Below are 13,023 nucleotides of genomic sequence, written 5' to 3'. Positions count from 1 at the left end.
CATGTTTAATGCTGCTGCAAGTCAAAAAAAAGTTCATTCAAATTAATGCTGGAGCTCAACTCAAATCAGGATCTACAATTGCACATCATGCAAGATACAAATCAATCACTGATCTTGGTTCTGTTTATTTACTTCCTTCTGATCAAAAGTACATGACAGATACACAGTCAAGCTTGTTTTTTACAGTACAATTCATTCAATCACAAACCAAGAGAACAATCTTTGTAGTTCAGGGCACAACTCATCACAGTACCACAGCTTTAATGCCTTTAACTTGTTGCCATCTTGTTGACAACCTGATGCTGTATGCATCACAGCCTCAGAAGGTAGGTGTGAAAAAAAAAATCTGAAATTATAGCATGCAGCTGAGCTAAGAAAAAATGCAGCTAGCTACATTTTTCTCAGAGGATCTGCGGCCAATTGCTAATCCCTCAGATGATAGAATGAGAAGCACTCCTAGAGACACAAAGGTTGATACTCTTGTGGGGTTGTTTCATACAAAATGCCGCCTTGTAAACTACTCCGGCTCATTCCCATCTTGAGAGCTTGCTTTTGCAGTACTTGGTGCTGTTTCACTGGGTGTGGGACGCTGCATGTGAGACTGGACAGCATGTTGTCTCTGCAAATCTCTAAATCTTTCTATAAGTTCTTGGAAATTTGGTCGACATTTTGGTTCGCTGTAAGGAGAAAAAGACATAAGTGATGAGAGCTAAATAAGAAACAGGGAAGAATTTGGACTACAATATTTTGTGGTCGCCAAGACAACCTATGCCAACAGCTCTCGATTATCGATACCCATTGTGGGTCCAGATCTTTGGGGAGATCTAACCTTTGGTTCATGAATCCCACAGCTGCGATGACCTGGACAAACAAAAACAAATAAGTGGCAAACCTCTGAAAAGCATTAGGAACTCAGTTCAAGATTTCAATTGTTAAGAGCACAAAATCGCCAACCAATGAGGGCAAACTTGTGTAAGAACAGTGTAACTACCATTTTCAAATATAGATGTAGGTGAATTAAGTCGAGCTTGTGCATCACCTGCCCTGCCTTTAGATGGAATGACATCAACGATTGGCAGTTCGGAATGATTATTGAAGTCGGTAGATGATCATGTAATGCAAAACTGGAATAGTTGGATGACTACACACAAAAGTAATAGGACCAAGAAAACTCTGTTCTATGTTTCCACTACCAACCAAGAATATCTGTTTGGACGACAACTAAGATCTTGACTCTAGTGAGTTGAAATACTAATTTTCAATAAAAGGTCAAACAAAAAAGAGAGAAAGATGTAGCTGTTCAAGTAATTATTCTAGATACATTATTTAAGCTTTCAAGCATTGGCCATCCATTAAAAAGAAGTCAATAACGCTAGAAAAGTTAATGCCATGATCATGCATCATGATGCCGAGTATTGAAAACTTCTAAGATATTCTAGAGCATCAACAAATGAATTCTACTACAATATAAACTTCCACAAATTGATAATCACCTGCATTGAATTGAGATTATACCATGGGATTTCCTCAGTGACAAGTTCCCAAAGTATTACGCCGTAGCTGTACACATCCGACCTATTTTAACAATGAAAATAAGCTCTCTTTTTTTTTGTTTTTGTTTTGAAGCAGCACATAGAATATCAATGTAAATTACATGTTAGAGTTACATTTAGAATCTGACATACTTCTCATCTGAAGGTTCATTTCGAAGACATTCCGGAGCCATCCATTGTGGCTGAAACCCAGAAAAACATAACATTTTCAGAATCATCAATAATCAAATGCTCGGAAATCCTCAACAACTGGTATGGCTAAAGAAGGAACATGGGAGACTATGATTACCGTTCCTTTCCCAGTTTTCGTGGTTAAGCAAGTTTCATGCTTCAAACGCGAAAGGCCAAAATCACCAACCTGTTTATTTTGAAGAATTTAATAGAGGATAAAATATTTCTGTTCAGATGAAATAGGCCACTATTATTTGGAAGCAGAAAAGCCACCTTGACTGTCCAATTCTTATCAACCAACAAATTTGATGACTTCAAATCACGATGGATGATAGGAGGATTGCAATGATGAAGATAATTCATCCCTCTTGCCTATCAAAAAGTAAGATTATTTTACAATCAACTAAGGGTATATGCGACATATTGTAATGAACAGTTTCTACAAAAATCTGCAGCATTAAATATTTTCTTAAAAGACAAACAACTTTATGGGCATCAAATAAAATATACTAATGGACTTGAATGCATGAATCTCCATATACATGTAATTGCTATTCCAAATTTCTGGAGGGGTAAACATGCATTTTACTCATTCCTAAGATCATATACACAAAACTCCAGCATATTTAACAAATAAATATTTAGATTATTATAGCTTTTCTAAGCAACAAAAACCAACAAAACAACTCGCCTTATTCATTTACTTATTTTGAGGCATAATCCATTCTAGCCCAACAAATCCAATAATGACAACACACCTTGGCAACCAAGTTTTCTCTTCTCTATGACCCTTGTTGGTGCAACCTACAACTGTGAACTTACAGGACCAACCCTTTCCATAGCATCCTAAAAAAGGAATGCATTTTAAAAATTTCTCTATCTTATCGATTTTTAAATAAGAAATTGATAAATCTATTTATGTCATTTTGAATCTCTTGCAAGTGATTTTAATGATTTTGATTTAAATAAGTTTTATCCAAATCATGATTTTGATGATTGAAGATTTTTTATGCATAAATTGAGATCTTGTTCTCCTATGATTCTTTTTGCTATTCGTTAAAACGGAGACTTATTCTAGTGAATCAAGATTGTTTCCTATCATGCTTTCTATTTGCAAAAGAAGAAACTTATCAAAAATGATATATCTTTGGGAATTGGGGATTTTGTTTTCTGTTCTTCTACTATGCATGTGATGTCACCCCCGAGATTTCCCAACAATGGTATCAGAGCTAGGTTGTTCGTATGAAAATTGGTTTTGAACTATGTGTGTTATGTTTTGGAGAAGCTTTTGATGTCAAAATCATTGACGCAAAAGCGAGAAAGGGCAGCAACTGTTGTTGCCTTTGCTGCCCTCGCTGCCATCTGCATGCAGCAGACTTACTATAGGCGGCCGACAGCCTATAGGGGTTGGTAGCCCGTTGGCATAGCCTGCAGCCGCTGGCGCTGCCACTGGCAGCCCGCGTGCAGAGGTGTCACGGGGCAACGGCGCTTGTGGCCACTGCGCTTGTGTGCAACAGTGCCTGTGGCCGTTGCACCCGCGGGGTGAGGCATCGCAGGGCAGCGGTGCCTGTGAGCGCTGTGCCCGCGGACAAAACCACCTGGCGGGGCAGCACCGCCTGCGAGCGGGGACACCTTCTATAGTGACACCAACTATTCCAGCAAAATGTCGTACCTCCTAATCTTGCAGCATAAACCATCAATCAAAACACTGCTTGTAGCTTACATATTCCAATCTTGCAGCTCCCCAATTCTGCCACCTGTTTTCTCCTTGGCTTGCTACCGCTCCACCCTAGCTATCCAAAATTGACCACTTTCAGTCCAGTGGACTCCACCCCTTACCAAAACATTTGACCTAAATTTCCCAACGCCACTACCATCTTAGATGTCCGGTTCAAGGTTTATTGTCTCCGCCCATATTTCTTTTCCTTTTTAATATGATTCTGAAACAAATGAAACAAGTTAAACATATGGATTTGGATGCTGCATTGTTTACCAGATCAAATTGCACTTATATGGTCAATTCCCTTCCATAATTCAATTTGTAGAATCAACATACTGTCTTTTTTTATCTCCCTAAGCATAATTAAATTATAGTTCCTGCGATATCTTGCATTTTTTTATGTGATTAAAGTTATACTTAAATAGAGATACACAATTAAACATGTACATGTTGCATTGACGAACTATACTTACAATATCTAGAGCCATGAGAGTACGCCGTCTCCAGTCCAATTTCATTGTGTTTCTTTGCAGTAAACGGAATAAACTCCCACTGAGAGGAATAAAAATGTAAAACTGATTATTTATTGAAATGCCGATTAATCAGCTTCTTCCAGAATTTTCATGTCAATGTTTAAAGTAATAGCATCTTAAGAAGATAAAAAATGTGAATCACATTCCTGTGTAACTAATTGGACCACTTGAGTGGAGAAGATAGTTACATCCAACTGACCATTTCCCTATAGTTTCAATTTGAACTGCTGGATGTGTCATTACAAATTTCACCAACAGCATCCATACAATTAATGCAAAAGTTAGGGTGGGGGACAGGATCTCGCGGATATACAAGCATTTGACTACAATCATGATTAACTTCTAATCAAAGTTTTAACATCAGCTTTATTGAGGATTTCATAATGTTGCTGGCTTGATATGGCCGACACACCCCATGCACTGGCTAAAATGGGCTAAATTCAGCCTGGCCATACCATATAACATAGTTGACACTGGCATTGCTTGACATGGAACCCCTGTGCCAACCAAATCTTTCATTCTTGTGTACATCACACAAGAACACCATAATGCCACACTTGGTGTGGGAGTAATTCTGTGTGTATTGGCAGCTTGTATTAAATAATTTGCTATTGTGAGTTCGATGCAAGCTAATTTGGATCTCTGATTAAAAGGTAGATCATGTTGCCTAAATCATTTTCGTGTAAAAATGTAATATGAGTATCAGAACTGGGAGATTCCTGTTCTGAATAAGCTGCAATATCTTGCCAATCTTCAGATTATGAAATAATGGTTTATTTTGTTTCTTGTTCAGCTTTAGAAAGAGCAAGTTGTTTACCAACCGTGGAAGAAATTCTGTCACAATACAAAGGCGATGAGGAGAAGTAACTGCACCCATAAAAAGTAGTATATTCGGATGTCGTAGCCTCTTCATGAGTGACACCTTGAAAAACAAAGCATTGTTTAGAACTTTAGATTGTAAGGGAAGAGGTTCGCTACCAAATTTAGAGAAAATCTAATCATAAAGTTAAATACTCGGTAACACCATACTAAAATACATGAATTCTAGTAGCATTAGATCTTGGGAAATCTAAATTCAATCTGGAAAAGGGATTCTCTAATTCATATCAATACTGAAAAACATGTAGAGATTGCATGCTATCATGTCCGAGAAACAAATGACTAAACAATATACATGATCTCATATTCCCAAGTTCATAAACAAATTGATCCCTTAGAGCTGTAACATGATAATGAGAAATTACTGAGCATAGATTTCAGCAGAAGTTAACGAAGTCTATACAGGTTGATATTCAAGGAAAATAGAAAGGCTAAAGTATGAAATCCAGAGCATAAACAAGCAACTGAGTAAGAACAAATTTGATAGGCAATATTTGCAAATTTTGTTACCTCTTGTCTAAAGGAAAATATTACTTCATCAGAGTATTCCTGCTTTGAGAATACTTTAACTGCCACATCCTGCCAAAAACATAAAATTTACTTTTCAGTTTTTACTCCATAACAAGAAGCACAAAGCAGTCTGAACATCAGAACTATACATGATATATTCAAGTCAATGTTTAATTAAGGAGCAGCTTAAGAAATTAAAAGGTAAATATTTGAAACTAGATAGATACAAAATTGTGCTAAACTTCAACATACGTTTTAAGAGTTCCTTACCAGGGAGAGAAAGATTAATATATAACATGCAAGAGATCCCTAAGCTGACTACTAGCAAATATATAATCTTTGTTCAATACGCTGGCCACTCAATATTCATTTCTAAATTGATAAGTAAACATCATGCTTATTTGGATAATGTATTGAAATGTTATCAAGTCTAAGGTTGAACTATATTCTGTGACAATATCTGGCCATTGCCCGGAAAAAACCTGTTAAGCATTCGAAAAATATATGACATCTAAAAGTCAATCTTTCAGCAGCTTTTAGAGATCAACAAGTGACTGTTTTTTACTTGTCAAAGAGAAAAAAGCACGGTTGATTGATATGAAATGATACATTTATTTTATCTGTTTCATTAAACTGAATCTCAGAATAACTTGATTCCAGAAGAAACATGATTTCCTATCTCAATCAATCATGTAACTGAGAAATAAACTAATTTGGAAAAATGCTATCAACCTTGAAATAAATTTATAGCTTATTTTAGAAATAAAAACTCAGTCTGCGTGTTAGGATTGAAACATTTCTTTCAACATAAGAGAGATCATAACTTGACCAGTAAGCATGGAATAGTATGTAGTTTATTCATGATAAATGCTTGTTCCAACTACTTTGACATTCCTAATGACTGGAGAAATTTTGTAGTATCACTCTACTGCTAATGCTCGCCTTTCCGAATACTTCCGCTGGGGCATAGCCTATGACTAATTTCATTGTAAAGCCCATTATGTTTAGCATTACATCATCCAAACTAATTTCTAACTAGAAATTAAAAAGTATCATGCAAATTTTCAACTATTGGTGCATTTTCTGTTTCTCCCAGTACCATTTTTGTGCCTATATCATATTAGTGCAGAACAATATGCCATTTAGTGACCACGGGAAACTATAATGACTGGGTCTAAATTAAAGAAGTTTTATATTCACTTTCATATTTTTAGCACAAAAATCAATTACTGGAATCAGACTAAAACACAGCCAATGCCGATCCCAAACCCGGATGATAAGGGTAGTGGGTTGCATCAAGTTACTGATAACCAGTGTAAAATTATGTCAGATCTCATAAACATGAATCTTAACCGATTTAGCGTTTTACAGATTTCAATGACAGCAAAAGATTCATGTAGCCAACCCCAAATAGTTAGGACTTATGGCTTTATTGTTGTTGTTATTGTTGATGTAGACTAATGGTGATTTTAGTTGGTAAGGAACGCATGGCATGCATTCAACAACCTGCCATTCTTGTGTGTCATATCATCTAATAAGTTCTTTTAATAATAAGATTGAACTATAGCACAGTGGATAAAACATCAACACGGTTGTAAAATAAATACAGTCAGAGCTAAGCTGCAACTAGAGGACAAGCAAACAGCTAACCTAAAGAAAAATCACTGGAAAGCAAGATATGCTGCAAATTCCTTTTTTACTTCATTTATATGAAAACTTACCGATCCATACCACAAAGCGTGATATACAGTCCCACAAGAACCTGCAAAAGCAGAAGATGTAGTAAGAAATGGTACATAAGCATGAACAACAGTGATGAAAGTGTTATCCTCTAGTCATTGCTGCATAATGTTAACAAGGGCATGTGCTATAAATCATTATTTGGCAGCAAATAATCCACAAAGAAGTGATTAAGGTATCAAGACATTTGACTGGGAAATTATGCAGAATTTTGTCTTTTAGCATAAGGCACATCCTAAAAGGTAAGATCAGCCAGTCACTGCCTTTAGTGAAGATAATGCAATGCATGAATAATCAAATTCTTCAGTATAATGCCCAACCCATCACAAATAAGAGTACCTTATAGGGGGGACATGAAATGCAAGTTTCAAAGGAAAGAGTGTCAGAATCAAATTTTAAACAAGCTGAGAGGAGACCAAAACATCAAACAGCTTAATAGCCATGACAAAGTGCAACAAGTCAAATGGTAGAGAACAACCGAAAATGAGATCATGTAGGAAGACAAACAAAGCAGCAAGTCAGCAGTGGATATCAAACTTGCATTCATGTGCAAAAATTAGATAAAACATATGATTGGAAAATGATGAGACTGTGCCAGTCTAGTCGTCACACCTATATTTTCAAGAGATCACCAAGTTTTCCTTTTCGAATATATGCCTCTTAATTCCCTTTCCATTTTAAGAGTAATAGAATTTATTTAACTGAATTTATTAAACAAAGATGAAGAAGTACAAGGTTCACTTGTTATATCTAGGTCAAATTCCCAAAACTATGGATGATTTCTGCAAGTTTAGAATTTGTACATGGGTGGATAACATAATATTCGCCTCATGGAAAAATAAAAAAGGACAACAAAAATGGAAGGAAACATGCGAGAGACTCCTTTTGTATTTTAAAACATGATTTCTCCATTCTGAAACATTAAGAACAGCAAATGATGTGTTCTAGGTATATGGGACGATAAGCATTGGATATTAGTTTGACTGATGGCATCTATCACAAAAATGATCCCTATAAATATCCTGAATGCTTGTTAGCAACACAAAAAAATGAGAAAGAAAGAAAAGCTGGAGCTGGAATTCAAATGAATTGAACATTCTTATCAGAACATATATGTTGTACTGGAATAACTTATGAAGAAAATGTCATCCTGTTATTGCAAGAAGAAGACTGCTACCTTGACCTATTTGTTCTCCAATTGTAAGGTCTTCCCATAAGATCTCATAATCTAAGCAGTCAGTATTGATATCCGCCTTCTGAACAGCAGTGCCGCCGATGCTCCCACTGCTACTAACACTACTTATGCTGTTTGCATTATGAGAGGACCAGGACCCAGAAGCTTCATTATTGCCTGTCCAGTTATTTTCAGTAACTTGAGTTTCTGTTCTTGCACCAAATTCAGATGCCTTTGTATAATTGCTGTCATTTTCTTGATTACCATGCAGCCATGGCCAGACAAATCGATGCTTTGAATCATTACCATCCTGCTCATGCCCTTTCCAATGCCATGATATCCCCTTATTGGCAAATAATGCCTCTGTCTTGCTTATGATCTTGTATATGCCTGTTTTCCCTTCATCTTCATCAATTTTTACTTTAGTTGCTTTGCCAGGAGACTTTTCCTCTATCATAGCAGAGTTCCTGCCACATGTGCAAGGTGGTACATCTCTTGTAAGTGTGCTAGCTCCACTTGGAGCACCATCCTCCTTATGGCCTGATGAAATTGCATTGTGATAAGAACACTGGCTATCTCTGGTTTGAATCTCACGTTCCAAATTGTTTTCGCCTAGCTTTATTCGAGAACGAACTTTGCATGTAACCTTAGTGGCCTGTTTTGGTGATTCTAAAAATCAAGAAAGAATAAACTACAAAATAAATTGATAATATATGCCAGACTCCACTATAATGAAGAGTGATCCCAAGTGCTTTTGTGAGACATGCAATCTATTGCACTCTTACAGTTTCATAAAATTGCAATAATCCACACTCACCAGGTTTGTAATTTTGGATGCAATAGCAACCTGGATGGGTTGCTGAGGATCAGATCCATGCTTATTAATAAAACTTATTCTTGGTCGACTTGCAGTACTGCAGGCAGATGCTCGTGGGTTGGTGGCGGTTGGAGGGGATGCCGAGTCCTGAAAGGACCTTGAATCACTTGAAACACAAATGATGCCGACCAAACTACCATCATCATCATAAAAGGGGGTGTTGGTGGCAATAGCTAGAAAACGTTCTCCTAACTTGTTCTTCACGGGGAACTTCCCGGTCCAGCTCTCTCCCGTAGTTATATGTTGAACTATGTTACTAGCAATGTTGAAATCACATACATCAACAAGCAACTCAATTGCATTCCGACCAAGAGCTTCAGATGCAGAATAACCATACAGATTTTCCGCTGAACGATTCCTACAAAATCAAATCAGATCATCCTTAAAGATCCTTTGTGGATTAAGTAGCAAAGATCCGTCACTTAACATTTAGAAAACAAAGGATCACACACTCATGTTTTGATCAAAATAAAAAAAATATAACTGCAAGATATTATCATGTACACCTTTCGGCATCTAAAGACAACACAACAGAAGACAAACAAAAGATACAGTAATCAGAATAAAAATAAGGAGACCGTGTGAAGTTGCAGAATGCAAAAAGATGTACATTCCAAGTATCCAAAACCTTGGTTTGTGAATGACGATCATACTTTATATTGATTAGTAAAGACTCAAACACTGCAGTCAGCTGTTTCTATCCCCTTCATCTCTTTTGTCATGTTCTACATTTATTTATCCAACCGACCTAGTCAGTGCGAAAGTCAGACATGACTGGACTAATCGGTAATTAAAATGTATGTCATAAATAGTATACAAAATAAATACTAATTGTTCCACCACAATCATTGTACAGAAGAAAAATGTCAAATCCTAGTAAAGCTAGTGATATTGATCAAAGAACAGCCATTTTGGAGGACTTAGGAAACTCCTTTAAATCAAATGAACTTTAATGTTTGAGAAATAATCACAACATATCGGTTGAAAACTATGCTTCTTGCAGTGCTTCGGGTTTCTTCTACCTCTAAATGCTTTAACGGTTCTACACACTGAAACTGCACTGGATCACAAAAGGGACCTTCCCCAACTATCTACCATGCTCTGAACAATTTCACCAACAATCCAATTCAACAGAGACTCATTACTCTAAACAATCAAGCAGACCCATTGTCAATCTCCAAAATCGTTCATGAAGCTCACTAGAATATCAAAGGCTATAAGATATTTTTACACAAAGAAATCATATAAAGAGAAGATCAAAGAGCTAATAGAGAAAAGCGAGTATGCGCAGCTGACCAATATATAATCCTGCCCTCGAGATCGAATATATGGACCGATTGCCCCATCGACTGCAGAATTTTCAGGTACTGCCTTTCCGAGAGGCCGAGGCCGGCCGCACCATCGGTGGAGCTGCTTGTCCCCTGGCTCTCCAACTGCAGCCTCGACGAGTGGCCGAAGGAGCCCGAGACCTTCCCCCGGGGCGGTGTGGCCCCCTCGAGGCCTCCGCTCCTCCGCCGCTGCAGCGGCGCCGTCGTCTGCTGAGGCGACACCGAGTGGGACCGGCCGCATTCGGATCGGCCCGCGCCGTGACCATCCGCGGGCAACAGCTTCGACATCTCCTGCTTCAGCTGCGCATGCCCCGCCTCCAGCTCCTGGATCTTCTTCAGCAGCTCGTCTGCTGGGACTTCCATGCCCCAAAGGCGTCTCCTTTCCGCCTCAGAAAGGGAGTAGAAGCAGCAACGCAGGCGGCGATGGGTCAAGGCAAGGGCTCATCGGCTGTCCTTGAATCTTAGCGTGGGTTTTCTGCTCCAAGATGCCTCCTTTTTGGTGTTCTGCTCCCTCTGTGATCTCTCTCTGTGGCCTATTCTTTGCTTTCTTCAATCACGAGTCCTTTCTTTCCCAGCTTTGACTTCACTTGCAGCAAAAGGTTCACAACATGTTGCACAACCTCACGAAGAACAACAACATATCGAGAAACCAGAACAACAAAAGATCAAATCTTTGGGCGACCACCACTCGCTTTCATGCTCGTCGTTTCACGAGTCTACCATTCCAGCCTCTTATCTCTCCTTCAAATTTGGTCCTCTTGTTTTTTCTCCTCCCTCCCTTCTTTGCCAAACCATATTCCCGAGGTTCGTTTGCTTGCAAGCAATCTGGTTTCTGTGGTCCATCCCATCTCGCGGAAGGAATACCAGTCCCTCATCCAACTTGCCATACTTTTCTACGCTTCCCTCTGCTCCAGTAACCATTAGTTCATTCACAGGTGGGCGGCTGTTGCTTTGGAAAGAGTCAAGATTTCTACTGCTTCACATGTCATTTTGACTTTTCCTTGGCATCATTCAACCGTAGCGCAAAAAGAAAGTCTTCCTTACGGAAATTGAAGTATCAAATTTTGGATAAATCCGAGTTCATATTCCTGGAGAAGCTATCGATTGTCACATATAATTCAAGACATGATTAAAAATTGAACGAACCGCCTTTGTTTACCGTCTCTAATGATCCACAAGATGAGGACACACGGGCTGCTGTGATCTCAAGGAACAGTGTTCGTCGTCAGCCAACCAAGCATAGCTGGAAGCTTAAATGTTGCCAGACAGTATGTGCCAAGTTGTTTGCTCCCCCATCCCTTGTGTCGATCGTCAGCACCACCATCATTTTCTTTATTAGGAGAATTGATTGCGTGGAAGCAGCCATCTGCAGAAGACAACTTGGTGATCCATTAATTTATTGAATGATCACTGATGTTTGCTTCAAGTAATCTATTAAACAGTAATTGCCTCTGAACATTCTTTACCATCTCAAATTGTCTGAAAGTAAAAACATAATTACAGATTACATCATACATCAGAACTGACTTGTGTGGTGCTGAGAAATTGGTATGAGAGGAGGAGGAGGAGGAGAATACTGGTGGTGGAAATATAACCTGAGGAAATACTGGTTAAGTCCATTGATGGAGAAATGAAGATAAACAATGTACTTTAAGCAGAAGTAGATCAAGTAAAACCCAAGCTTATCATGGAGAAGGATGTTTATAGCAGGCCATGCAAGTTGCTTGACATTGACATGAAATCTCAAACGAAGAAGAAGAAGAGGAGGAGGAGGAAGAAGAAGAATAAAACATGATTAATTAATGGACTCGTTGCACCTCTTAAATGAATCGAAGTAGAGCCTCAACAAGACCAAAGAGATCAGCATCACCACCTACCTTTCTGTGCTTTCACGACCTGTCAAAGATGCCTGCCTCAAGTTGGAAACAGGATGAAGGGATGGTCGTCACTCCATTAACGTATCTCATCGGCCTGCCATAACAAAACACAAACAAGCAAAAGGAAATTATAATTTTTTTTCCTTAATTATGAACCAAGAGTTGTTGATAAGTTAATCAGTTTATATATAGATCATTTTCTTTTTCCTTTTTTTTTTTTGCTTAAATGGAAGGAGACTTGAATTGACAGTTGAATATATTATCATTAATTTACACTAAGATATTTTAATCATATGATTATATGTCTGTCAAGTTGATAGATCGGTGAACCCATTTACTTGATTTACGAGAAATAATAATGATGTCGCTTTAATATTATATATGATGGAAGGCCTAATAAGAAAATGACTATCTATATATAAGATTTGAGGCATATTCCAAATGTTTTTTTTGGAAGGAACGAATTGAATCGAACCAAAATATTCATATCCATAAATTTCATTGCACAATAGGATTCAATACATTATAAATTATAGATATCGATAAATAGGAATATTTTGACAACAGTATCTCTTCTTCCTAGTGTAGTGAGAAAATATCTTTTTTCACATTGATTTCCTTTGAATTCTAAAAGTATTTCTACTCTTATGATGAAAGTAAA

General features: G+C 37.8%; 1 protein-coding gene across 3 annotated transcripts; it reads right to left on the bottom strand.

Moving 5' to 3' along the window:
- Window positions 1-95: 95 nt before the first annotated feature.
- On the bottom strand, window positions 96-12,240 carry LOC135585363 (uncharacterized). 3 transcript variants are annotated; one of them, XM_065100742.1, is made up of 14 exons: window positions 11,645-12,240; window positions 10,454-11,573; window positions 9,098-9,515; window positions 8,284-8,935; window positions 7,088-7,128; window positions 5,367-5,435; window positions 4,799-4,899; window positions 3,918-3,996; window positions 1,998-2,096; window positions 1,843-1,911; window positions 1,686-1,735; window positions 1,494-1,575; window positions 767-861; window positions 96-677 (listed from the first exon to the last, which is right to left on the bottom strand). In XM_065100742.1, exons 2-14 carry the CDS (start codon window positions 10,846-10,848, stop codon window positions 518-520), a joined length of 2,310 nt encoding a protein of 769 aa, XP_064956814.1. In that variant the 5' UTR covers window positions 10,849-11,573; window positions 11,645-12,240; the 3' UTR covers window positions 96-517. The 3 variants fall into 3 exon arrangements, with proteins under 3 accessions (XP_064956814.1, XP_064956815.1, XP_064956816.1); XM_065100743.1 differs by lacking the exons at window positions 96-677; window positions 767-861 and having other exon boundaries at window positions 1,505-1,575; window positions 1,668-1,735; XM_065100744.1 differs by lacking the exons at window positions 96-677; window positions 767-861 and having other exon boundaries at window positions 1,519-1,575; window positions 1,655-1,735.
- Window positions 12,241-13,023: the final 783 nt, after the last annotated feature.

Source organism: Musa acuminata, chromosome BXJ2-3 (assembly GCF_036884655.1).
Source record: "Musa acuminata AAA Group cultivar baxijiao chromosome BXJ2-3, Cavendish_Baxijiao_AAA, whole genome shotgun sequence".
Lineage (NCBI taxonomy): Eukaryota > Viridiplantae > Streptophyta > Magnoliopsida > Zingiberales > Musaceae > Musa > Musa acuminata.
The sequence above is the reverse complement of the archived record's forward strand: the minus strand, read 5'-3'. Positions and strand labels throughout refer to the sequence as shown.